Source organism: Phoxinus phoxinus (genome assembly GCF_949152265.1).
Source record: "Phoxinus phoxinus genome assembly, chromosome: 1".
NCBI classification, from domain to species: Eukaryota; Metazoa; Chordata; class Actinopteri; order Cypriniformes; family Leuciscidae; genus Phoxinus; species Phoxinus phoxinus.
The window spans coordinates 46,203,368-46,229,895 of record NC_136876.1 but is presented as its reverse complement, the minus strand read 5'-3'; the positions used below and the strand labels follow the sequence as shown (position 1 = coordinate 46,229,895).

Genomic DNA, 26,528 nt, shown 5'->3' with positions numbered 1-26,528 from the left:
TGATGGCGATAACCGATGTTTATGTCTCGCGGGACACTCACGGTCACAGTCAAGTTCAACTTCATATTACACTGGTCAGTGGTCACGTCTTTCAATATTCAATATTCAACAGTTGCTCTGCTCGCTAGCCTTATGAGAAACGGAAGCGGGCAAAAAGACTACATCGACCAAATGTAAACAGCCCCCTTTCCGTTTCCGTTAGCGCATTTATATTAACGAGCACTCAGTCCTTCAACAGAATTCAATGGGATTTTACAAAATGACGAATAAAACACGACAGAAACTGTATTTCGCAACACTTTTTGTTTCTGGAACATCAACTAACACCACTAACCACTCGGTGAGTTTAACAGTTTTGTAAACGAACATCATTGGCTGTTTTAATGACATTTTCGGACATGCACATTGACTCCAATGTTAAATGGGTCCATGGCCAATTCTTTTAGTCAAAAACTCGAGAGAGGAACCATTGTCAAAAAAATGTTGTCCACCACTCTTGTTCATCCAAAACAAACTACAATATAGACTCAAGGTGTTAAATACCGGAATTATCCTTTAAATGAAAATTAATTATAGTTTAACATTAATGTTACATGCAATTAGTTGAAATTTAGAGTGTTACTTAAGTAGGATTTAAGTACATGTATATGTAACTTCATTATTACTTCTATTGTCTTTGAAATATGAAATGTTACTGCTGAATGACAGGCTTTTATGGTAAACTAAACATACAATGGCATTTCTATTGAAACTTGTATTTAAATATATTTGAAATGACTCATTTGTAATGGTCAATTTGCTATTTAGTATATTTATATTTATTATAAATTTAACATGAACACATTACAGTTCAAATTAAAACCCATTTCAAAGCATGACAAAATGTTATTAAAGCAAAATTATTTGAAATGTACATTTAAAGTAAAACTTTTAATTTGACATTATTACAAAGTGCCGTTTTTAAGAGCGTGCTTAAGTGTGTTAAGAAACATTGTCATGAAAGTGTCTCTTTAAGTGCTCTTTTATTTCATTAATAATAATATATTATTATATAATATATAATATGATAATATGATAATATATAATCTACAAGTACAGTTGATTAAAATATACTTAGATTTGAAGTACACTACAAGTGCACATTTGATACAATTAGGCACACTTCTTTTTCACAAGAGAATATAAAACCCATCAATAGCAACAATGTCGTGTGTTGTTTCTCTCCTGGAATGTGAAGGTAGAATAATATAACATGGGATCATCATGATGTTGTGATATATGTTTGATATCAATGAATACATGAAACACTTTTCCATTATAATCAGAATTTGCTTGCATTCATAGTTACTAAATGCTTTTGCATTGAAGCCACAGAAAACCAAGAGATGGCATTCAGTACTACTACAGGACACATGTAGCTGTACAGTATTTATTCAGACAGAAATGATCACTAATATCACTCTAATCTAATCTTCTCATGTTTAATTCAGTGTGATGCTCCTGAGGGAGGTCTGGTTCCCAAGTCTCTGTACCGTACGGCCGAGGAGCTGGAGAACGAGGAGGTTAAACTGTGGAATGAGTCCATATACAAGAGCGCGGGTGTGTTGAAGGGATCTCCACATGAGGTACAGCTCATACACACACACACACAACACTCAACAATACACAGCTTTTACTGGTTACTTCAGCTGGGCAAAGTTCACTTTCATATGCAGTGTGTTAATAAGTGGCGCCATCTGTTGGTTATAAGAAGACATGCAGCATGATGGACAAATTTTGCAATTTTGCATATATTTTCGGTAGATAGATCTGAACATATGATTAAGCCAGGTGCAGAATTCTTTTTTCATTTTGATTACACACAAGATGAAAGAAGATGTTCAGAGGGATTTCAGGATATATGCTTTCATTACCTAGGAAATCAAAATATACTGTCCATAGCCTAAAAAATCAATTTTCGCCATATTTGTTTAATTAAAATGTCACATAAATCAGGCCAGGAATGATTTATTAACAAATCCCTCTGGAAATATCTTCAGAATACTGCTGAGTGTATAACTGGAGAGTTTGGTGTACATCGGTGCTACATAGGCTGAGATGTTTCTACTGGAGGATGACAAAAAACTCATTTTGAGAAAAAGGCATTTAAAGATTTGTAATGTAAAAAATCATACTTTTTTAGTGGAAACAACTATTTACTGACACAATATCTTATCAAATCATTAGCAACAACAATACAAACCACCTAAATCACATCAAAACCTATAAACACAGCATTTATGGCCTTTAACTGAACAGAAAAACAGTCAAAAACACACATCTAAATGTCAGAGCGCGTCACGTGATGCATCTGAACAAATCACGTTGTCAGAAATTGACATCAGCCAATGAGATTTCGCTTTTAGAGTTAAATGCCCATTGTACTTTCATGATTGGTTGCTGATTAAAAGGAAATGACCATATTTGGATCCGACAGCATTGTACAGAAGAGAGAGAGCTTTCATAACGCGGTGTGTGAGATTAAAGGAAGCAGACAGACAGACAGAGATCGCGGAGCAGCGGGATGATTTATAACGCCAACTTTTGATGAATTTCGGAGAAATCTACAGACACAAACAGACAAAGTGTAGTAAAATAAAGACCTAAAAGTGTATTTTGGACTTTTTTTCACCACAAGTCTGAAAGAAGACATGTTATTGAAGACAAATAGCCCAAAATCTCAAAATTGACCAGTGAAAAAAACAACAATGTTTTTGCCTGCCGTGTCTCGCCTTAAATGAATTGTTTCAAACCTATATGAATGTGTTTCTTCTCCTGAACACCAAACAGTTGATGGACCCCATTGACTTCCAAAACAGTCAAAAACACACATCTAAGTGTCAGAGCGCGTCACGTGATGCATCTGAACCAATCAGGTTGTCAGAAATTGACATCAGCCAATGAGATTTCGCTTTTAGAGTTAAATGCCCATTGTACTTTCACGATTGGTTGCTGATAAAAAGGAAATGACCATATTTGGATCCGACAGCATTGCAAAGGAGAGAGAGCGCTTAGTTTCCAGACATGTGTGAGATTAACCCTTTGGGGACTAAGCCCTTTTTGGTCCGTTTTCTCTATTTTTACATTTGGGCTTATAAACCATATGTAATGGAGATGGAACACCATGTGTTTGGTATCTATGGATTCAGAAGACCCTAAGCTAACATAAGCATGCATGTAATGTGTTTATAAAGGAAGTATGAGTGAAAAATGTACAATAATCGAGAGAATTTCAAAAACGAAAATTAGATTTTTGTCATTTATTACTGAAAATCACCCCTCACACAACAATAGTGAACAGTTTTTGAACCAAAAAAATATTTGTCAAACCCTTTGCTTGACAGACATTTGTTATTGTTCAATCAAATGTGTTAAGAACAATTAAATAAGGAACTTTTTTTACAAACAGTCCCAGGCGTGAAAAAGCGGTCTGCTCAGAACTAAATGAGACCTGCTTGCTCTGAAGAACAGACACACTCACAACCTGGCAGATTTACTTTGCAGTAATTGTTCCAGAGCTTGTTCTTGTACTGCCTGCCATCATAAAAGTGCTAAAACAATACAATAATAATGTTATTTAAGTTATTCTGTCTCTCTCTTATATAGATCTCTGTGCGCTCTGTAATACTCCGCTCCGTTCGCTATCTGTCTCATTCTCCGTCCACATGACGCTGTTTGTTTGTACATGTTGAAGGCTACAGAGTCCTCTGATTGGCTAGAATACGTCATGGTAACCTTCCTCTGATTGGGTAAAAAAAAAAAATCCTCCCAGCGGCAATTTTTCCACTGGTGGAGTTTGCCTAACAACATCGATTTCATTGGCCTTTTTATGCAGTGGTATTGCGCAACAGCGAAGTGTGTGTATAATACAAACGGGATATCACTGTTTTCAGCGGAATCTGAGGAAGACGGCAAAAAACACCGCACCTCTCTATCATTAGTAGTTTTGAAGATAATTGCACATTTGTAAAAGTATGCCTTTTTGGGCGGTACCGCCCAATTCGTCCCCAGAGGGTTAAAGGAAGCAGAGAGAGATCGTGGAGCAGCGCGTTGATTTATAACGCCAACTTTTGATGAATTTCGGAGAAATCTACAGACACAAACAGACAAAGTGTAGAAAAATAAAGACCTAAAAGTGTATTTTGGACTTTTTTCACCACAAGTCTGAAAAAAGACATGTTATTGAAGACAAATGGCCCAAAATCTTAAAATTGACCAGTGAAAAACACCCGATGTTTTTGCCTGCCGTGTCTCGCCTTAAATTCATTGTTTCAAACCAAATATGAATGTGTTTCTTCTCTTGAAAACAAACCAAATAGTTGATGGACCCCATTGACTTCCATAGTAGAAAAAAAAGATATACTATGGAAGTCAACTGGGTCCAACAAAAAAGACTTTTACTTCCTTATGTAAATTCTAATTTGAATGTTTTCCTGCAATTCAAATCCCAGATTCTCAGTTGAATTCTGAATGGTGCGCAGCGCTGTGTGTCATGCGTTATGAAATGAAGACGCATCCCTTTGTTCATCTTCAGGTGCTGATAGAGATCACAGACGTGTCGTCCGTCATCACGTGGGACTTTGACGTGTGTAAAGGCGACGTGATCTTCAACATCTACCACTCCAGAAGAGTCCCTCAGCCTGCGAAAAGAGACGGCCTGAGCGCGCACAACCTCGCCTGCCCCGGCGGGAACAACGTCCAGCTCATTGACCGCTCGTGGATGCTGGGACAAGACTACAGCATGGTGGAGACGGCCCTCCCCTGCCGAGAGGGAGAGAGCGTACAGGTGAGGGAGTCTCACCAAAAAACCTGTCGACAACATGCGTGACTCGTATTCAAACTTCGTTCTGCTGTTCCTTTCCCATCAGGGCTCACATGTGACGCGCTGGCCTGGATTCTACATCCTGCAGTGGCGTCTTTACAGCACCCCGACGTGCACCTCATCCAGTCGGCCGCGGGTCGATGATGTTCTGGCCTCTCTGCAGGTCTCCTCACACAAATGCAAAGTCATGTATTTCACAGAGGTGCTGCAGTCCTCTGACTTCAGGTCTGGATGCTTTCATATTGCAAAGTGCTTATCTTAAACATTTTAAAGAATCATGGTAAACCATCATCTGGAAAGCCATATGGTCTGTTTAAAGGTGTGTATGTGTGTTTCCATCAGAGGCTCCATGAGCAGCCTGGAGTCGAGTCACAGCGGTTTCTCTCTGCTCAGCGCCGCCACCACCTCCTCCAACCAGTCACACACAGACTCCACCATTTCAAGATAGCATCTTCATCCAGCTGGGAAAACTTGAGCTCTGCGGGATTACCAGTTTCTGCAAATGATGACTGAACATTGAATGATGAGGTTCACATTAAACCAACAAACGCCTGTATGATTGGGTGATCTTTTTCTGATAAACTACTGGCTTTCTGTATATTACATGCTAGATTTCTGTACATTGTTATAAATAAATTTGTAAATGTTGTCTACTTTGGTTGTCTGATTGAGCAACTTTATGAATGTGGTGCATGAAGCTACACTGTGCGACTTTTTTTGTTTGGAATGAATGAACAAAGTTTAGCAATCGTATCAAAAATTATTTTTCCAAACTGTGATTTTGATTTACGCCTGAATCACAACGGTAAGTCTTTAATAATGATTTTATTATTCATATTTTTGAGTTGTCAGGATGGATTTCCTGGGAAACTGCTTACTTCCGTCATTAATCCAAGCATGTTACCAAAATATCCAATAGAACAATATATCTGTGAGTAAAGAAGGCTACTGCTATATAAAGTAGGTGTCGTCGTAAATAAAATAAAAGTATATAAAACGATTTTCTCTTCAGAAGATTTTGATTAAACCACACCATTATGGATTTATTTTACAATCTCTTTCCAGATGTTTTGAAGTGTCAAAGGTCCCAATTTATATTGGGTGTCTTTAACTAGTACTAAAATGTAATAATTTGATACATTGAATTTATTGTGTACATACATGCTTTTTACATAGTGCTTATATTTTTACAATACCCACAATTTGTAATTGCATCTAACCACTGTTGACCCTTAAACCCTCCCACACCACTAAACTCACCCGTATCCACCTCAACAGTGTCACGATTTGCCTTGTGTTCTGGGACTTTTATTTTGAAGTGTATTTTCTGTCTCCATTGTTCACTTCCTGTAGTTTGTTCCAGTTTGCCTCTGTTTCTTAAGTTAACCTTGTTTGTTCTCTTGTGTGTCATTACACACATCTGTTGTTATCCAGTGTATAAATACCCATGTGTTTCAGTTCCCTGTTTGAATGATTATCATCTTCCCTGTTTGGATTTTCTTTGTGTGTGTATTTAATAAATTATTGCTGCGAGTAACGTTATCCTCGACTCTTCCCTGCTAACCACAGCAAAATTGTACTTTTTTTTTATGGAAGTATATAGTAGAGAAAAACACCTCAAATAAAGTGTAACCACATCAGTTTTGGGCGAACAGACTTTCAACGGACGGACCGAAATCTCTCAGATTTCATTTAAAGTCTGCGTGAACCGGAAGTTGCAACCGACTTTATCTCAGTGTTGTGACGTATTTCCCAGAGAAACGGAATAGAGAGCCTAAGTCCCACCCTTCCGGTGGTCCACCATGGGACCTTATTTAGGAAAAATATTGGATGGTAGTCAATTGACCCTTCGCTAAGACATGCCCGAAAACCGCCACTGGCCAATCGTGGCTTAGCAACCGTAACTAGGGCTGGCAAGCTTTCGAGCGAGGGAAACATGCCGAGGCGTTGTGCGTATGAATTTTGCAAATCTGATACCCGGTATCCTAAAAGTTTGGACGGTGGGGTGAAATTTTTTTCCTTCCTGAAACCTAAAAGCCGAGGGGAGAAATGCCGGGCGTGGATCAAGCCATGTGGGACGCCCCATTCACAACTAAATGTCGACAGGATTAACAAAAACACTTATTGCTTGGAAATAATGACGGTTCTTTGTTAATAGTGCATATATTTTAACGTAAAATTATACGATTAAAGGCAAGACGGAGGCTCACGACATACTTTAAAATGTATTTAAGCATTTTGTTAATCGACGGCTTACTACCCCTGAGTAACTTTAAAAAAGTATGTTCTTTATAGTATAAGGCATGAATGTAATATGGACATACTACATCCGCCATGTTGTCATTATCACATGACCTACCAGCGTCAGTTGCGTCGATTCACCTCCATTCATAAACCCTTTCCCGTGGGCTCATGGGATAGTAAAGTGTCCATCGAATGTGCACTTCAGGATCTCGTGGAAAGTAAGTAGTCTGGGGACTTTTCCTCTACTGTTTTCGAATATGTATTCAGATATACTACTCTGTTGGTGTACTGTTTTTCGCATACTATATAGTAGGGAAGTATTTGATTTCGGACACAGCAGTGTTTATGTGAATACTTACCAAGACCGACTGTTTAAGCGCAATAAGCTGCAAAAATAACTAAATTTAGTACTGAGAGGCTGGCTTTGTGCGCACTTGGAGTGTGAACGCAAAATCTGTGGGAGTGTGTAAAATTATGCGCAATACTCGCTTAGGAGAGATGTTCAAATATGTGTTATTATTGATATGTATTGGGGAAAAAAAACTATATTTTTGAAAATACTTCATTGGACTTTGTTTATTATTTCACATGGCCTTTACAATTGAAAAAGTTATATGTATAGTGTATGCCTGTATGTGGATGTGAAGGCAGTTCTTCCTCTGATAATGGAGTTTTACACATAGATTTTATTCATTCTTTAAAGGTAAGGCAAGAAAAATTATACAACTTTTAAAGTACAATTTATTAAGTTTAAAACTGATCAAACACAATATCTGATAACATCAATAACATTTACAGTAGGCCTAGCTGGCAGATAACAAAAAATAATCAAAATAAATGTAATCAAACAAATACATTTAAGTCAGGGTAGTTTTAACTAAAACGTTATGCATCTGAAGTCTATTTGCATAAATACTTATTTTCTCTAGCAATACTTTGTAATATCTTTTTCAAACATCGAATGACCCCATTAAATTATAAACCAAATTGTGAAAATCAGATTTTCTTCTGAAAAAAAAAAAAAAACCTTAAGAAACATCTGGATTCCACATGTATAAAGTACCAGTGTTCAGTGGCAAGGATTAGTCCCGATTAGACCCGCAGTGAAGACAACCGTCCCAAAGATCAATTTCATTAGTGCTATAAAAACCCTTCTAATGAAGGACGAGTCCAGTGTGTTCAAACACATTAATGCACAGGAGTTTGTCTTTTTTTCTCCAAGTGTGTCCAGGATGTTGGAAGTTTGCTAGATGAAGAAACTCAAGGATTTTCCTCACAGTTGTACATGTAGTGAGAGCAGAAGACAACAAATTGCCCTCTTTATCAAGACACAAGAAGCATCTGGAGAAACATCCTCATGCTGCTTTGAAACAGAGAAATGTCTGATATTTCAGATGTTGGTAAACAGGTTTCTTCCCCTCACATTAATTAACATGTTCTTTTATCAGTCACATGGTCCCTAATTTTCCCGATCTTGTAGTGTATATGTAACCCCCAAGTCCAACTTATCAAGCCCCGAGAGGGATTCGAACCGGCGTCTCTAGCATGGGAGGTGGACGCGCTAACAAGGAACGCTAAAGACCAAAGTCTCTAGCGTCAGTCGGTAGTGCACCTCCTGAGAACAGGGGAGTGGGGTTTACCAGCACAGCTGTCACTAACTGGACTCCGTTACATGAACTGTGATTTGTGGTGTATTGGTGGAACTGTGTTACAGTATTTCTATTGTGCGTATGCGAGAATAAGAAAACAAATATGGGAGAAAATAAACTTTATTGAATGTTCCAGTCAATAAAGAAATGACTGGAACATTTTAAGCCAAAAAACAATATGCTGAACGCTTCAGATTTCACAGACGATATCAGAAAGAAGGTAAAACATTAACAGACTATATTGTTGACTTGAAAAAACTTGCTAGCACATGCGAGTGTGGCCTGTTCCTCGATGCACTGAGAGATCAGTTTGTCTGTGGTATGTCAGGTGAAGCTTACCACAAGCGTCTCTTATCCAAGAAGAATTTGATTTTCAAACAAGCCTGTGAAATTGCTCTTAGCCTTGAACTGGCATACAAGGATACAAAGGACTTGACATAACGTGCAGAACATTCCAGTGGTTTACACACGGTTGCCCGCTTTTCACAGGCAACCCACAGAAAGGGTCTTCTCATTCAGGTTTCTTAGCATTGAGTTATGGAAAGATGAAAGATTTCCAGGCTAGAATACAAGTTCAGCAAGACAGTAAACCAATATTGCACAAGCCTCGACCTAGGTAAAGGGTAACGTTGTAAAGTGTTTAGCAAACTTAATCAGTCATTCGCATTCAAACAGTTACCTTACAATCAACACCCACAAAGCTCTTTTCCGTTATCACCACCTGGCCTGCGGTGTTTCAACGGCTCTGGATGTTTTTCAGCACAAAATGGACCAGATACAGCAAGGCATAGACAATGTGGTCTGTTTTATCAATGACATCTTGGTGTCAGCATCTACTGAAGAAGCACATCTAGCAGTATTGGATCAGGTGATGGCCAGGCTAGAGAAGCACGAACTAAGGATGAAACTCGCAAAGTGTGCTTTCCTCCAAGACTCAGAATACTTGGGGTACATGATAGATGAGCAGGGTCTGCACCCTACGGAAAACAAAGTGGAAGCAATCATAAATGCACCAGCTCCAAGGAATGTCTCAGAGTTAAGGTCATTTTTAGGATTACTAAATTATTAATGAAAGTTTGTGGCCAACCTTTTAACATAGTACCATCTGCACCAGCGTTTGCAAGCAGACACAAAATGGAATTGGTCACCAAATTGTGAAGAGGCATTCAAAGCCTGCAAACAATGGCTACTGAACTGTAAGTGCCTTGCACATAATGATCCAGGGCAACCTCTCCTGACTTGCCTGTGACGCCCCTCCGTATAGCATGGGTGCGGCCATTTCACCTATCCTACCGTCAGGAGAAGAGCAACCGATTGCATTCGCATCACAGACCCTGACACCTAGTGAGATCAATTATGCTCAAATAGAAAAAAAAGCTTTGAGCATAAGAAATTCCATAAGTATCTATATGGAAGAAAGTTTGTGTTACTGACGGATCACAAACCACTTTTGGCCATATTTGGACCAGTCCGCAGTTTTAACTCTGGCTGCATTACAAATGCAATGATGGGCATGGCTTCTCTTGGCCTGTGAATGAGATACAGTACCATCATTTCTGTGACCACGCAAATGCATATTGATTTGACTGCAGTCTCAGTCAGTGTCTCCCAATCAGCAGCTAGCCCATTTCCTGTTCACATACAGGAATACACCACACACTGTCACGGAGCACACACCAGCAGAGTTGTTCCTTAAATGGCAAACACGCACTCGTCTTTCATTGACTAAGCCTGATGTGTCGGATGTTGTATCCAAGCACCAGATTCAACGGCAGAAAGGGCATAAGAAATCAGTCACTCCGGACATTCAGTTTGGGGGAGAGGGTGTTGGGACGAGACTTCAGACAGGCACTGTCTGACTACTCTGCAGTGTACAATACCTCTGACTTTCTATGTGCAAATAGGCCATCGACATGTTAAAGTGGATGTCGATCACATGCTACCATCAAGGTTTTCAGAACAGCAGCCAGAAGGGATCAATTATGACATATTTGATTGCTTGCCAGTTGGTGGAATGCAGAGAGCTGGAAGGTCTGGCCCAGAAGGTTAACCTGATCAAATTCAGAAAGCAAACAGAACGTCGCAATCTACAAAGGTAACGTAAAGGTCGAAGTAGAAAATCGTCTCGGTTACGTATGTAACCCTCGTTCCCTGAGTACAGGGAACGGAGACGTGTCGTCGGGGGAGTTCCCTGACGAATTGCGATCCCACTAGGGAGACCAATTGCCTTCGAGATAATTAAAACGAGCCAATGGACATTTGCATGCAGGATTTGCATTCCGCGACCCGCCTACCAGCGCGGGTATAAAAGGCGGAAGTAAACATTGCGCCAGTGCTTTTCACTGAGGAGCCGAACAGTGTCCAGTCCTCCGCGAAGGTAGTTCCCTGACGAATTGGGATCCCTAATAAAACGCCATGGTGCTGGCCCCTTCCAGCGCCCAGCTAAGCTACCCTGCAGCAGTTTCTTGTAATAAGTTGCGGGAGCTAACTAGGAATCCAACTGCTGTTCCACAAGACCCGCTCAGTGGATATTGGATAACACTGGGAAAACGTGCCCTAACCCCCCAAAAAAGGGGAAGGCAACGCTGCGGAAGCCCCAGCCTGCCTGAGGAAGACCTGGAATACACATATGTACTAGCCCAGTGGGATAGTGAAACATATGGCAGGCTGTTCGGGTGTCCTCCTGACGGGAGGAACACCAAGCGACGAACAGATTCCACTTCAACGCATAGAGGCGCCTCGTAGAGGGGGCTCTAGCGGAAGTGATGGTGTCTTCCACTGCCTGTGGTAGACCACCTAGAACCTCCGCGTCCCGTCCAGGGACCTGACATGGAGTTTCCAGAGGTCTGGACGTGGGTGCCATAGAGTGCCCCGTCTCTGAGAGAGGAGGTCCTACCTCAGAGGAATCGGCCAAGGGGGGGGGCTGTCGCGAGGAGCATTCGAAAATTAACTGAATTAACTATGAAATTATTCACTCAGTCAAGTGGACTGTATTAGTGAACTAGGCAATAGTGAATGAGGGTATAGGGCGTGATTTGGAACACAGCCTCTGAGTGTCGACTTTGAGCGCTGTTAATTCACAGTATATTCCTGTAGGCTAGTTTCTCGAAAACTACAAATATCACCGTTACCATTAGATCTATCACAGTTATTTACCGTATATAGTACGGAAACTTTCTGTTAACCAATTAACAGTTTTTCACTGTAGCATTTTTTACCGTTAAAATCATGATAATTTTTTACAGTGCCCATTTGTCATAACCCATGATTTTTTTTGTGTGTGTGTGAGACTGTGTTGTTTAATGTGTCACAGAAACACTGAAGAGTTTAAAAAGGCTTCAAATCCAGCACAGAGGGGTTCAGTGAATGTGTTTAAGTGTTTAAGCGTATGTTTAATGGGACAGACAGACAGAAGAGTTGTAATAAAGTCTAAATCCAGCAAAAAGTGGTTCAGTGAATGTGGTGTTGAAAGTGTGTAAGTGTGTGAGTGTGTGTGTGTCAGAGACGCTGTAGAAGGACAGAGTGCCGGCTGACACGTCCACATAAACCCCTGCTCTCTTACAGGATCCTGGACCAGCAGAAATATCAGTAGACTTATTATTGTGACAGACAGTGAATCTGTCATCAGAGCGGCTCAGACTCCAGGACTTCTCATTCTTTCCAAACACACAGTCAGCACACAGTCCTTTCCTCTTGATTCCTTTATATGCCACTGATATAAAAATCTTTCTACTACATTCAGCCTCCCAGTAACAGCGTCCAGTCAGACTCTCTCTACACAGGACCTGAAAACACTTGTCAAATCTCTCTGGATGATCAGGATACGACTGCTGCTTATTCACACACATCACCTTTCTGTTCTCCTGAGACAGAATGAGTTGAGTGTTTGCTGTCTTTGGATCCAGTCTGAGATCACAGGCATCTGAACACAAGAACACACATTAACACACACAGAAAAGAAACATTTACAACAACAAAACAACAAATACTAAACCTGTGTCTTTAAAGGACTTACATTTGTGTAGTCTTGAAATCATGATTTCTCCTCTGTGATCCACACTAGAGAGAGAGAGAGAGAGAGAGAGAGAGAGAGAGATGTCTGTTATGTACCCAGTTTCTCATATTGTGAACATAAACTTTCTTTATCTCTTTCTTTCTTGTAGGTAGAAATTTACGTACAAATTTACATATGTTTCTAGGTTATAGTTAAAGAGATGTTTTAAATTCTTTTCTGTAGAATTCATTCTGTAGAACTTCTCATTTTAATATATTCATATATATTTATTTAATTTAGCAAATTTCAGTTCAGCACTGTTTTACTTGGAGTGTTATGGTTTTTTTAATCCAGTATCCATTTTAAAAATATCGGTTGATTTATTAATCAGTTTTCGGCACCTACGGTCAACCTCTAAAATCCTACATTAGGCTTTAAATCAGACATAAAGATGAAGTAGTGTCTGCTCTCATTTGTGAAATGGTTTGATCCTGTATTTTTGGAAATAAATATAAAAATAGCTTCTTCTTTTTTACCAATAAATGTGCAAGATTGTTTATTTTTTGGCATTTCTTACAGGAAGTGCTCATTATATTATGGACTTATACAATCCTATATTCTCCAGATATTAAAAAAGATGGAAATATTTAAAACTACACGTATTGCACATAGATTGGCACAATCTTTTCTGCAGCCATCTTGGGACAATACATTCCATGCATCCATGGATCCTAATCATCTTTTCATCCATTTTAAAATTATTCACAGTGCATAATTAACCACATACATATGACATGTTATGGGTTTATCACCCACTCTTACTGTAATTTTTGTGGGCCAGTGTCACGATACCACACACAAGAAAGGTTAAGATCCAATTGCAGAATTTATGGGTAATCCGTACTCACACAACCAGTCCAGGCAGGGGTCAAAACCATATAAGCAATCCATAAACGTTAAGTTAGGAGTGAATGACAACGTGGGGGAAGATGACCTCTAGTGGTTACCCAGGGAAATACAAACTGGACACTGTGACATAACCCCCCCTCTACGGAGCGGCTATCAGATGCTCCAAGACACAACTACAATACAAAAAAAAAGAGTTCAGGAGGGAGGTGGAATGGTGGAGGATCAGGGGGAGTGATGGGGGGCCAGGTCCATGAAGGGGAACAGGAACAGGGGGTGACGGCTCAGCCGGCGGCCAGGGCGAAACAGACAGTCGATCGGGCGGCCAGGGCGGAGATGACAGTCGATCAGGCGGCCAGGGCGGAGACTTTCCCTCGGGCGGCCAGGGCGGAGCAGGTCGTGCAGGCGGCCAGGGCAGAAACGTCAGTCCATCGGGCGGCCAGGGCGGAGACTTTCCCTCAAGCGGCCACGGCGGAGATGACCCTTCGGGCGGCCACGGCAGAACCTGCCAATCAGGAGGCCAGGGTGAACCCGGAAGCTTAAGCGGAGCAAGCAGGGCAGGCATCAGGAGTGGAACCGGAAGGGCGAGCAGCTTTGGCGGGGCCGGCAGGGCGAGCTGCTCGGGGACGGCCTCCGGGACGACAACGGGCAGTTCGGGGACGGCCTCCGGGACGACAGCGGACTGCTCGGGGACGGTCCCAAGGTCATTAGGGGGGCAGGAAGTCTTCCTCCTCCTCTGCCGTTTTCAATGGTGAGGTGCAGGGATTCATCTCGACCACCTCGTCCCCTGCGGCCTCCACAAGTCCCACGAAACCTGGCCAGATGGGTTCCATCAAAAGATTGTTCACGTAGGGGGGTGTTGGCTGACCAGGCGTTTGCTGTACTGCTGGAAGGGGGCTCAGGGCAGTTTATCGCCATGGTCTCCTCAGTCTTCCGAGCCCACAGCGCAAAGCACTCAAACAGCGTCATCCGAGGTTCTGACTCACCGGATGATGGTTCTTGTCTCTGCGGTCTCCTCTCCCTCTTCGTAGTGGGAGGATGGATATGGGAATGAATATATACACACATATACTGACAAGGTGATGGGAGACAGCTGTGTGCAATGAATCAATGAATGACAGAACAGGATGATGGGAAATGTAGTTAAGAGTGAATGACACCGTGGGGGAAGAGGACCTCTAGTGGTTACCCAGGGAAACACAAACCGGACACTGTGACAGCCAGGGAGCCTGAGAACATTGTGGAATATGTTTTGCTAATATTCAGAAGTACAAACTTTTTGGATATAGTGTTAGATGTTATGCACAAGATCACAGGATACATTTTCTATAACAGATCCTGTTATTTTATTCTTGAATTATTATTATCATCACCTTCCTCTTATTGAGAAGGACCGGAAATTTTGGGTAGCTGCCATGACTAGCCTTGGGTATCGAATATCGAGTATTGATTGGAACCAGGACTAGCTTTGCGATTTTCCCGGAATCGTACAAAAGTTTAAATTTCGATTCCTAGTTTCGATTCACAGTCTGCCGACCAAAATTTCGTTATTTCAAATGTAGGCACGTTGCGCGTGGCAAGCGCGCTCATAATGTAAGAGACGCTGGCGCAACCACAACATTGCCCAACATCAAATGGCAAATGTAATGTAAGCGGAACGAAACTGCGCTACTCGTTATTGTGGGGTTGACGGACCGTTTATCAGTTTGGACCAATGCAGCGCGAGCCGATCTTGATCAAGCAGCACTGTTACTACACGGCGAGATCCAGTAAAGAAAGCATTTGAATTCGCTACTGAATAATAACATCGCTGCGAGATCTAGTGTGAAACATTCACATTTCTCCGTTATTAACGGATCAAACAGCGCTGACGTTAATGTTGTGCCATGAATTAACTATTAAGTGTCCACAGATCAGCAACATTCACCATGGATTTACTGTAGTAACACTAATAACTGTAACCATGGAAGTTTGGCAGAAATAGTAGGCTATAATGCTTTCAAGTAACAGTTTTTTTGACATTATGAATACAATTGCTGCCCTCAAATCTGAACTAAAATAAACCTTTGTTTATAACTACTACACTATTACATTCCATTTTGTCCAAGGAGCTGTTTTGTTTTATATGCTCCTAAGAAAAGTCAAGTAAAGCTCCATCATTGCTCAAAGTAAAAAAAAAAAAATCATACTTTATGATTTTAGTAGGGATGGCCCGATACCACTTTTTCCAGACCGAGTCTGATACAGATACTTTCATTTTTGGTACTTACCGATACCGCAACCGATACCTGTATTTTTAATTTTCAATTTATTTTTAATTCATGCATTTGTAATTTTTAAATGTATTGGTAGAGAAACCAAAAGAATATCAATAATATTAGTTGTTTATTAAATGTAAACTTAATTTGTTCATCAAATATATATATTTAATGCACTGCATATTCATTACTGTATAAATTAAATATAGATGGATCTTTTTTTAAAGTAAAAAAAAGGTAGCCTATTTATTTAGTCAAGAGCAGTAATATCTTCACTCGTGAAAAATCCTCTCACCGGCCCCCGCTCACTCTCCTATAGAGAGCGATTGCACACTCTCCTATATTACTACACCACAGCTATATAGAAGTTACTATATTCTGTTTAATATTTCAATAATAAGATATATTTACTTCATAAACAGCCTTCTTTTTATCCCCATTATAATTTCTGTTGTCAGTGTTTCTTTGTCTGGACTCAAACACTGTACACACGCTGCCTGGTATCGGTTGTTGGTATCGGGGCATTTTTACGAGTACGAGTACATGAGCTCAGTATCGGACCCGATACCCGATACTGGTATCGGGCCATCCCTAGATTTTAGTTTTAATAAAAATATAATTTAAAAAACTAAATCAAGGAAATTTCTCTTGCATTTCTTTCTTTTTGCTGTATCGTACCGAACCGTGACACAAGTGTATCGTATCGAACCGAACTGTGAATTTTGTGAACCGTTACACCCCTATATAAATGTGTTTTCATGAGGTTTTCCAAAATAAAGCTCTCTTGAGGAAAATATACCCCTGTGAAAATATATTCATAATTTATAATATTTATATTCAAGTTCATAGATTTGATATGTATATTGTAGTTGAAAACAGCCCTGTGAGAAATTCATAGTAAAGTTCATAGAATTAAAATTGATGGAGAAGGTCAGACTATTTCCTTCAGAAAGACCGTTGGTTAGCTAGCTCATTTAAAATATCTTAAACTTTTTTGACCCTGCCTCTTAAAAGAATCGGAATCGAGAATCGTTAGGAAACGGAATCGAAACAAGGAATCGGAATCGTTCAAATTCAAACGATACCCAACCCTAGCCATGACTGATGCAAAGAAGTTATTATTCAACATTATTAAAGTGTGTATGTCAGGTTCAATTTTTTATTTTGATTAACACAAAATAGTGAGGGGAAATACACGTTTGACAAGTTGATATATTGTTTTGTATGTTTTTCGATTCCTAAAGGCAGAATATAAGATGAAAAAGTTCGTTATTTTCAGTCCTCCCTTAAAACTGCTCCTCATTCCAAACGAATCGTTTGACGTCATATGAGGGAGACGTCTCCTCAGCTCGCTGAGCTGTGTTGATAATTGTACGAGTGATAGAGCGAGAGAATTAGTGATTAGGACATTTATTTAGTTATTTAAGTTAGGTCGTTAGTATACGCAGGCGTATTTTCACGATGGTGAATCACTGCGTTTGTGCTGGGTGCAAAAACACCGTTAAAACCGGTCACAGAGTCCACTGTGTTCCGTGCCTGGGTCAACTTTGTTCGGACCAAACGCGCCGACTTCAGTGCTGCCTCGGTATCCAAGACTTCGGTCATTTGCAGCGCCCATTTCACTGAGAAGGACTACGCGATTGGAGATCTCATGAGTTATAAAATGGGATTTAAAACCCGAGTGAGACTGGTAGCTGATGCGGTGCCTACGGTGTATGCTACTGTAGTAGAAGCACGTCGATCGCGCCCCTCTCTCTCCCTCACACACACACACACACACACACACACACACACACACACACACACACACACACACACACACACACACACACACACACACACACACACACACACACACACACACACACACACACACACACACACACACACACACACACACACACACACACACACACACACACACACACACACACACACACACACACACCCCAACCAACATATTCCAGCATTGCAATATTGACATCGATCGCAGCCTGTTCATTATAGCCACGGAGCTTCAGAGCTAAGTCGGAGCTACAGATTAGGTGTCCCTAAATAACCCGCGTATCTAACAGTAGTTCCGCATTAATTAATTTGCACGCAAGTTTAATTTTTTTTTATATATATACTGTGTATTCTCCCTTCTCCGTGTATATTCATGCACTGAACCGTGACACCCGTACCGTTTCGGTTCAATACGAATACATACCGTTACGCCTATACTTACCAGACACCTGACCAACTCTCCACTGGTTCTTCTTCACACCAGATATTTATGTTTCTTCGATATGAATTATTTACATTTCTGTTTGGCTCCTCATCTGTCTCCCGCCTGGGAGACTCAAAATTGTATGGCTGTGGGCCATCGTATAGGTTTGAGGGGGATTTTGCATCTCCTCAGACTCAAAACTCTCCATACTTGAATAGAACTTTGTTGGCACGTCTCCCTCGTATGACGTCACAGCTCAGCTGCGTTTTAAAAATATGATCTTGACAGAAATGGCTATAAAGCTTATTGTAGGGCAGTTACAGTAATAATTTTAATGATAATTACATTTTCACTCAGACATCTAAACCTTATTTAATATATCTAAAAAAAAAATTTAACCTGACATACACACTTTAAGAGGAATGTTACTGTAACAGGGGCTGCGGCTATTGGCTGGGATAGACTGACCTTTACCATATTCACTTATTACACAATCTGTAACAGCTAGTTAACAGTTGTGCTGCTTGTCCTTTTCATACACAAAAGGAGATAAATCCTAAATACACATTTGAAATGTTTATTATGAGATCCACAAAAAAACAAATATGTCTTTGTTTATGTCACATCATATTATCTTCTGGTGCACTTGTTAATTTTAGCTCAGCTGTGAAATGAAAACATTTCAAGCACTGTCAGTCATGTACATTACTCTACAATACATTTCTGTTTGTTGTAAATTCCTGTTAATCTGAAAGCTGAGCTTCTATACGGGACAAAACCATAAAATGTAAAGCTCAATATCCAAAGAACATTCAGATGGCCGTTGATGTTATTTTTTTTTCCAATGCAAATAACATTCATAGACCCCCAGTGAAGTACAAATTTTTACTTTCATATAAATGTATCGCCTTTTTTAAAATATTTTTTAATTAAGTTTTCTTTTGAGAACCAAAGAAGCATCTCTTGACAACCACAAAACCAATGACAAATTCTCACACACACAGCAGAAATAATTATAGTTACTGCTCAACATACTTGAGTTTGTCCAGAGTCCCGGGTCCTGAGTGATTGTAGATCAGATCCAGCTCTCTCACGTGTGAAGGGTTTGAACTCAGAGCTGATGCCAGAGCAGCACAACCTTCCTTTGTCACCATACAGCCAGATATTCTAAAACAACAGTAGGTCTTCATGTTACTATGCTTAATTTTAAGAGATGTAAAATATAAAATACACCAAGGGTGCAAACCATACGGCCTATAGAACACAAATGGCCCGCCTGATCATTCCGAACATCTCAAGTTGCAGAATTGCCCACACAGAGAAGCAGTTACATATATATCAAGTAGAAGTCCTCGTACTGGCATTGCACACCAGAGGAGATGTCACCATGTCACGCCACGTCAAACTCATTGTCAAGTGTACACACCGGCTACGACTCATGATTACTCATGCCACTCATGTTAATGTTAATGTACATAACTTAAACAAGTGCTGCAAGATACATATAGACATTTTCTATTTTGTTTATTTGACAGCTTGAAATGTATGCGCCACATGTAAGGAAATTAGGTAATAGACATCACTCTGTTTTTTCTGTTTGCACTAATGCACCAATTTTTTATACCCTGGCTGAACTTCAAACGCATTTATGCCAGTTTTTAATATTACAATAGTTTTTGATTTGTTATTATTTTCACATTATGCATCTGCTATTGTCTTTAAAATCCAAATGTCCTTAAAACGGAGATTGAAGAACACTGCAAAAAATTTTTGGGAAATTGACAATTAAATATTGGCTAAATAAATCACTTTCAAATTATTACCCCGATGCAAAAGGATGCATTGTACGAATCATAGCTTAACCCTCTGGGGACCAAGGTGTTTTTGACGTCCTTGAGATGTTTTGACATGACCTGATATTTGTATTTTTTTCAGTTGCTTATAAATATATTAATGGCAAAGGTGTAATTACACTCTATTTATCACGAACATGGCTATCATAATATGTGAGCAACATGTATGTACATGTTTCCATTTTTGAGAGAATATTATTTATGCGTGGTTATTCAAAAAACTCAAACTTACATTTTCTGATATAAGACCAAATACGACCAACTTCACATATTCCCACAATACTTTTGACTAATGGATGTTGTCGGCTAGAGTTTTTACTTCAAAATGATCTGAAAATCATCCGGGCTAATCGTTCACATTAAACAATAGATTGATTTACATTTTGTAAAACACTTTTTGTTTGGAAAGGCAATATGCAGGTGGGCGTGAATGATCCAACAAGGTCATGAATAATGTCCTCATTCACACCTGAGAAGAAGACAAAGACCTGCTAATGCTGCATACTAATGAGCATTTCATTCAGGTGACACTGAGCCACAAGAAGGAATGCAAAGACAACACACACACACACACACACATATATATATATATATATACGGTTGAGTTTACTCGACAAGATGCGGCACTGAATAAAACGGCCAATTTTGTCAAATAGGGTGTCAAATTTCGTTCGACCTTCCCTCCACTAGATGGCAGACATGTCATACTTCATCCCCGACTCAAAAAAACGTCATGCTTCTATATAAAATCTTCGAGCTAGAGCGCATTGAATCAGTGTGAACAAAAGCGGAGCAAGTGTGCGAGTGAGCCATTTTATCATAGCAATTTTGTCAACGTCAGCGAGTATTTACATTAGATTATTATTATTATTATTATATTATTATTATTATATAATGGCATCAAAGCTTACCCGCAATGAAGTGTTGGGTCTTTTAGAAGGACCCTTTTAGAATCGCGGACCCTGAAGAAGATGACGGTGATTCTGAAAGTAAAACTATAGTCCTACACCAAGCACAAATGGTGAATCCTTTGCCCAATCTAGATGGATTGGCCCCGCCCTAAAGGCCACCGTCAGACAAAATACATGTGCAGGCAGTGTGGGGTGGGTCTTTGTGCTGTGCCATGCAATGAGAGGTACCACACCATGAAACACTACAATAAATGTCACCTGGATGGATAGGGAGTCATTATCTCTACAGCAAAAGGCCTGCTACATATTTTTTTTTTTCTGCCATTTATTAGTAATGATTTACACTGTTGATTTATCTATTTCCCTGACCATTTAGTAGTGTACAATATGCATTATTTTTTGTCTTTTCATGTCCTTGTGATGTGTGCGTCTGTGTCAGCTAAACCCCCCCCCCCCCCCCCAAAAAAAAAAAACCATCAACAAAAAACACACACACAAAAAAAAACTAACATTGTCTCTCGTCTTGTCTTGTCATCTCACTCATGATCTGTGCCTTGCCGTGGCGAGTGAGCTTTTTAACTAAACAGGTCTTGTCTACTTGTGTTTGTGTGTTATATGAATAATATATATGTGCCCCATACATGGAATCAGAGTGCCTGTATGTAGTAAATGTAAAATCTCTACAGCAAAAGGCCAACCGCTACATGCATTTGGTTTGTTTCTACCATTTACTAGTAATGATTTACACAGTTTGTTTACTACTTAATATTTACCTGAGCATTCAGTATTGTGCAATATAGTATACAGAAGGTGAGGGACATTTTGGGGGGAAATAAGTGCTGCATTTTATCATTTAAACACGTGACTTTTCATGAAAATTCTATAATCCAAGATGTCCGCCACCCTATGACGTCATAATATGCAAATTAGATGGGGAAATGTAATCCCTACATAAACTTTGGGTCATCCTTAATATTTCTCTAATTTACAGAAAGTCTGTATCTTTTATCACTTTTACGATATACCCTTTTGAAATTAAGATGTCAAAATCTAACGTTTTAGGAAAAAACCTCTGGCGCCTAAAGGGTTCAATGATTATAAAGATATATTGCTCATGCCTGGGTGAAAAGTATTTGCTGAGTTTTGTAAAAGTTCACGGAGACGGAGAGGCAGAAAGCACACCATGTTTATTTTCTTTATTTTACAAAAGCACGATGTTTTATTTCGATTGTAAGTGGACACATAAAAAAGTAGACATTTAACAGCTTATTTTTTCATATTTCTTAAGTCTGTTTGACCAAAAATTACGGATTATTTTAAATCTATTTTGCTGGTACCTCTAGTAGAATTTTTGACAGCGTGGAAGCTACTGCCAAATATTTCTCGTTGGGTCCTGCAGACCATAGAAAAGGGTTATCAAATACAGTTCGGGTCTCGTCCGTCCAGGTTCATGGGGGTCCTACCCACCGTGGTGGGCCCCGAGCAGGTTCTGGTAATGGAACAAGAGGTGAAAGCCCCTGTTGGACAAGGGGGCCATAGAATATGTACCTCCCTCCAGCAGGGACACCGGGTTTTACAGTCGGTATTTCATCATTCCAAAGAAGGATGGGGGTTGCGTCCCATTTTGGATCTAAGAGTTCTAAACGAGTCTTTCATGCAACTAAAATTCTAAATGTTAACGTTGAGACAAATCGTGCCACAGATCAGATCCGAGGACTGTTTTTTTTTTTTCACAATAGATCTCAAGGATGCATACTTCCACATTTCCATCATTCCATATCACATGAAGTTCCTGAGGTTTGCTTTCGGGGCAAAGCATACCAATATCGAGTTCTTCCATTCGGCCTAGCACTATCACTATCACTATCACCCCGCACTATCATCACGAAATGCGTAGATGCAGCTCTGGCGCCACTGCGCCTACGGGGTATTCGCATCATGAACTACATCGATGATTGGTTGATTTTAGCTCAGTCGCATCAGTTGGCGGTTCGGCATCAAGATGTCATTCTCGCCCACATGAAAGAGCTGGGGTTATGGCTAAACACCAAGAAGAGTGTGCTTTCTCCGTTACAGAGGACAACTTTTCTAGGTGTGGTGTGGGATGCCTCATGCCCACATCAACAAAGAATAAAGCTAGGCCAGTCTTTAAAAGAATAAAGCTAGGCCAGTCACTAACCGTAAAACAGTTTCAGAGACTGTTGGGGCTGATGGCAGCAGCGTCCAGCGTAATTCCGTTTGGCCTGCTGTACATGAGACCCCTGCAGTGATGGCTCAGGACCAAAGGGTTTTCTCCGAGGGGCAACCCATTTCGCATGATCAGGGTTACGCGGCGATGCCTACGTGCCCTGGTAATGTGGAGGAAACCTTGGTTCCTGTCCCAGGGCCCCGTGCTGGGAGCTCCTTGTCGTCGCAGGTTGCTTGTTGCTTGTTGTTGCGGATGCCTCTCTCACGGGCTGGGGAGCGATCCTGGAAGGACGCTCGGCTCAGGGTCTATGGGTGACCGTCATCTCTCCTGGCATATCAATCGCCTAGAGATGATGGCGGTATTTCTTGCTCTCAAGAATTTCCTCCCGGACCTCAGGGGCTACCATGTGTTGGTCCACACAGACAACACATCGGTGGTCGTCTACATAAATCATCAGGGGGGTTTGCGTTCGTGTCCGCTTTGCAAACTGGCACATCAAATCCTCCTGTGGTCTCAGGGGAAGCTGCTCTCACTCAGAGCGGCTTACATCTCGGGGGCCCAGACCATAGGAGCAGATATCCTGTCAAGGCAGGGGCGAGGCCCAGGGAATGGAGGCTCCACCTCGAGGTGGTGGAGCAGATATGGAGGGTATTCGGCCGGGCTCAAGTGGATCTGTTTGCTTTTCGAGACGTTACTGTCCACTCTGGTTCTCCCTCACGCACCCAGCTCCTCTTGGACTGGATGCGATGGTACAGACGTGGCTGAGGCTACGTTTGTATGCTTTTACCCTGATCACTCTGCTCCCGGGAGTTCTGGAGAGAGTTCGCAGGGACCATCTGCACCTACTTCATATAGCCCTGCGGTCGCCGGGCAGAGTTTGGTTCCCAGATCTAGTGTCTCTCCTAAACGGGCCTCCTATGGAGCTCCCCGTCAAGAGGGACCTTCTGTCCCAAGCAGAGGGCTCTATATTTCACCCTTGTCCCTGTGGAACCGTGGAACCTGTGGGCTTGGCCTCTGAGGGGGCCCAGCTCATAGGGTCTGGTCTCTCAACCGAGGTTGTGGAGACCATTCTACAATCCAGAGTTCCCTCCATGAGGGAAGTGTGTGTGTGTGTGTGTGTGTGTGTGTGTGTTGCTAATACAATGTTAAATCATAAATCAGACGTGTACAATAACATTACGATGTCCAGCAATCGATTTAAATAGTAGGCTACATTGGGTTTCATTTGTTGTTTAATGAGATCCGAGCATCCGACTTATTTTCTTTTGTACTGTAATGGTCGAGTGGCAGAAGTTTTGCCAAGCATGTCAGAGGTTCTGGGTTCTAGTCCGTTCGCACTTGTATAGTTTTTTTTTCACATCAAAACCGATTATGTTTATTAGTGGTTGTATATCAAGCTGGGAAACGTTTGTGTGCAGTTTGTTTTGTGATTTCACCGGAACGAACAGAGAGTCTCCGCAACCGAGTGAAGACTGTGCGCGAGCCACAAGATACACAAGATCGCCTCTTTTTTAACAAACGAACTAAATGTATGCTCTGCTAGTTAACAGGAGGTGTTTTATTTAGGATATTTGTACATCCGTGCTGCGAGATGTTTCAAAAGTGGTGGGGACAATATCGACCCTGGCATGTCCCACCCGCAAATTACGGATTTGGATAAGGATATACTGGCATAAAGTTGGCTTGACATTGGACATTTGCACATTTAGGGAACAAGTTACATACGACATTAGGCTACACACGTTTCTAACTTCAATAGCAAACTTCAATTTATTTGAATAAATATCAGAAATATAAAAGGTGTGCATCATGCATGACAGTTTTCTGTAAGTAATTCTCTCCCAATGCTATTGAAGTTAGAAACGTGTGTGATGTCGATTATATGATTCTTTAGAGACGGTCCCTAAATGTGTGAATGTCTCATTTCAAGCCAAATTTATGTCCGTATATCACAGGGAAACGCTTTGCGTGAAACTTTGCACGTTAAGTTCATATTATAACAGCTCTCATAATAATCACAAATACACTTACGTTTCTATAAATCAGTTTTTATGAATGAATGGCTTGCTCTAACTGTTGCTCTAACTCTGGTCTTCGTCAACAACACGTGCCTGCACCCCCTGCTGGTGAGGTTGATTAACAGCAGATGGAGATTATGCTCGGTAATCTACTGCTTTTCCTGCAGTTCCTGGATGTCAATGTTGAATTTACTGTAGAATATGAACCACTGAATTTGTGGAAGCGAATTTGTAAAGCGAAATAAAACGGACCGAAAATTGCCTGTTGAATATTATAGGTCGTATTTTTAAACAGTTTGAATATTTTGGAAGTGACTTATGAAAGGTGAATATGGATTATTGAATTTTGAATAATGAAAATGTGTTTGAAATGTTTTGAATTGAAATATTCACAGCTTAAATATTCAACCATGTTGAATTTGAGCCAATAAAAAATGCAAGTCCTAAAAATACAATGCATTAAAATGCAAGCATGGTTAATGCAATGCATATTTTTTTCAAGTAGTGCAATTCAACAGGCTTTTTGTTTCAAAAACATTTGTCATTAATTTACTTCCATAATTGTAGGTGGTTTGGAAATAAGCAGGTAGGCCTATGCTGAAATATGTGTAAAAGATGCACAACAGTTTAAATAATTAAAACAGATTTAACAACAGCAATAAATGTTAAAATTATCATTATCTGTTTGTTTTCAAAGTTTAATACAAGTTTATTAAGTTTATTATAACATACTTGTTAGTTTAGAGTGTGAGGTCAGGTTTTGATGTTTTATCGCAAGACCTTTTGAATATATAGCTGGAACAAAACAAAACAAAATTTAACCCCTGACTATTTTAATGTACTGTTGAGTTCATGCGTTTACCTTGCAAAATTGGTGAAAAAAGATTTAGTAGTGCCCTGAGCTATTTATACAAATATATATGCCTGTATTCCACAAGACAAAATAATATCTTGATTGTACACAAATTATCCCGTTTAAAATTACATACTCATGGTTCTTTATATAAAGTTTTTTTCTCCCTGAGCATCAGTGACTGTTTGCAGCCTTTTGTGAGATGTGCATGAGTCTGAGTCTTTAGCGTTTATTGACATTGACATGTGATCATCGTGATCTGATTAAGAAGATCAGATCTTCAACCAATCAGGGGTGTGTTTCCCAAAGCCAACTATGGTCGCAAGTTCCGTCGTTACCAATAGAGTTCAATGGAAATATATAGTTGGCCAACAATGCTTTTGGGAAATGCGCCCCAGAACAGCTTATGTACCTAGATAACTGTTCAGATCTCTTTTCTCCGTGCAATAATTTCTTTCTTTTTTTTTTGCAGATTCAAAGCAAACCTTCATGTGGAATGGTAGGGTTTCTTTAAAAAAAAACTTCTGCAATCCCGGGGCTTGGCGTTTCAGGTATTTTTCTGGTAACAAGCAGGTCAGAACTCA

General features: G+C 40.3%; 2 protein-coding genes across 2 annotated transcripts in view; one reads left to right on the top strand and one right to left on the bottom strand.

The window, feature by feature from the left end:
* Nucleotides 1-6,403, top strand: part of sec14l1 (SEC14-like lipid binding 1) — a 31,217-nt gene extending 24,814 nt beyond the window's left edge. The window contains exons 13-16 of the mRNA XM_079607120.1: nucleotides 1,491-1,625; nucleotides 4,574-4,825; nucleotides 4,908-5,086; nucleotides 5,204-6,403. Coding sequence (XP_079463246.1) covers nucleotides 1,491-1,625; nucleotides 4,574-4,825; nucleotides 4,908-5,086; nucleotides 5,204-5,309 — 672 coding nt within the window. The 3' untranslated portion in view covers nucleotides 5,310-6,403. The remainder of the gene's footprint in view (nucleotides 1-1,490; nucleotides 1,626-4,573; nucleotides 4,826-4,907; nucleotides 5,087-5,203) is intronic.
* Nucleotides 6,404-7,828: 1,425 nt separating this feature from the next.
* LOC307008357 (NACHT, LRR and PYD domains-containing protein 3-like) overlaps nucleotides 7,829-26,528 on the bottom strand; it is a 58,756-nt gene continuing 40,056 nt past the window's right edge. Inside the window, exons 8-10 of the mRNA XM_079631106.1 lie at nucleotides 19,157-19,288; nucleotides 12,770-12,813; nucleotides 7,829-12,676 (exon numbers count right to left, since the gene is read on the bottom strand). Of these exons, the coding sequence (XP_079487232.1) occupies nucleotides 12,147-12,676; nucleotides 12,770-12,813; nucleotides 19,157-19,288 (706 nt within the window). The 3' untranslated portion in view covers nucleotides 7,829-12,146. The remainder of the gene's footprint in view (nucleotides 12,677-12,769; nucleotides 12,814-19,156; nucleotides 19,289-26,528) is intronic.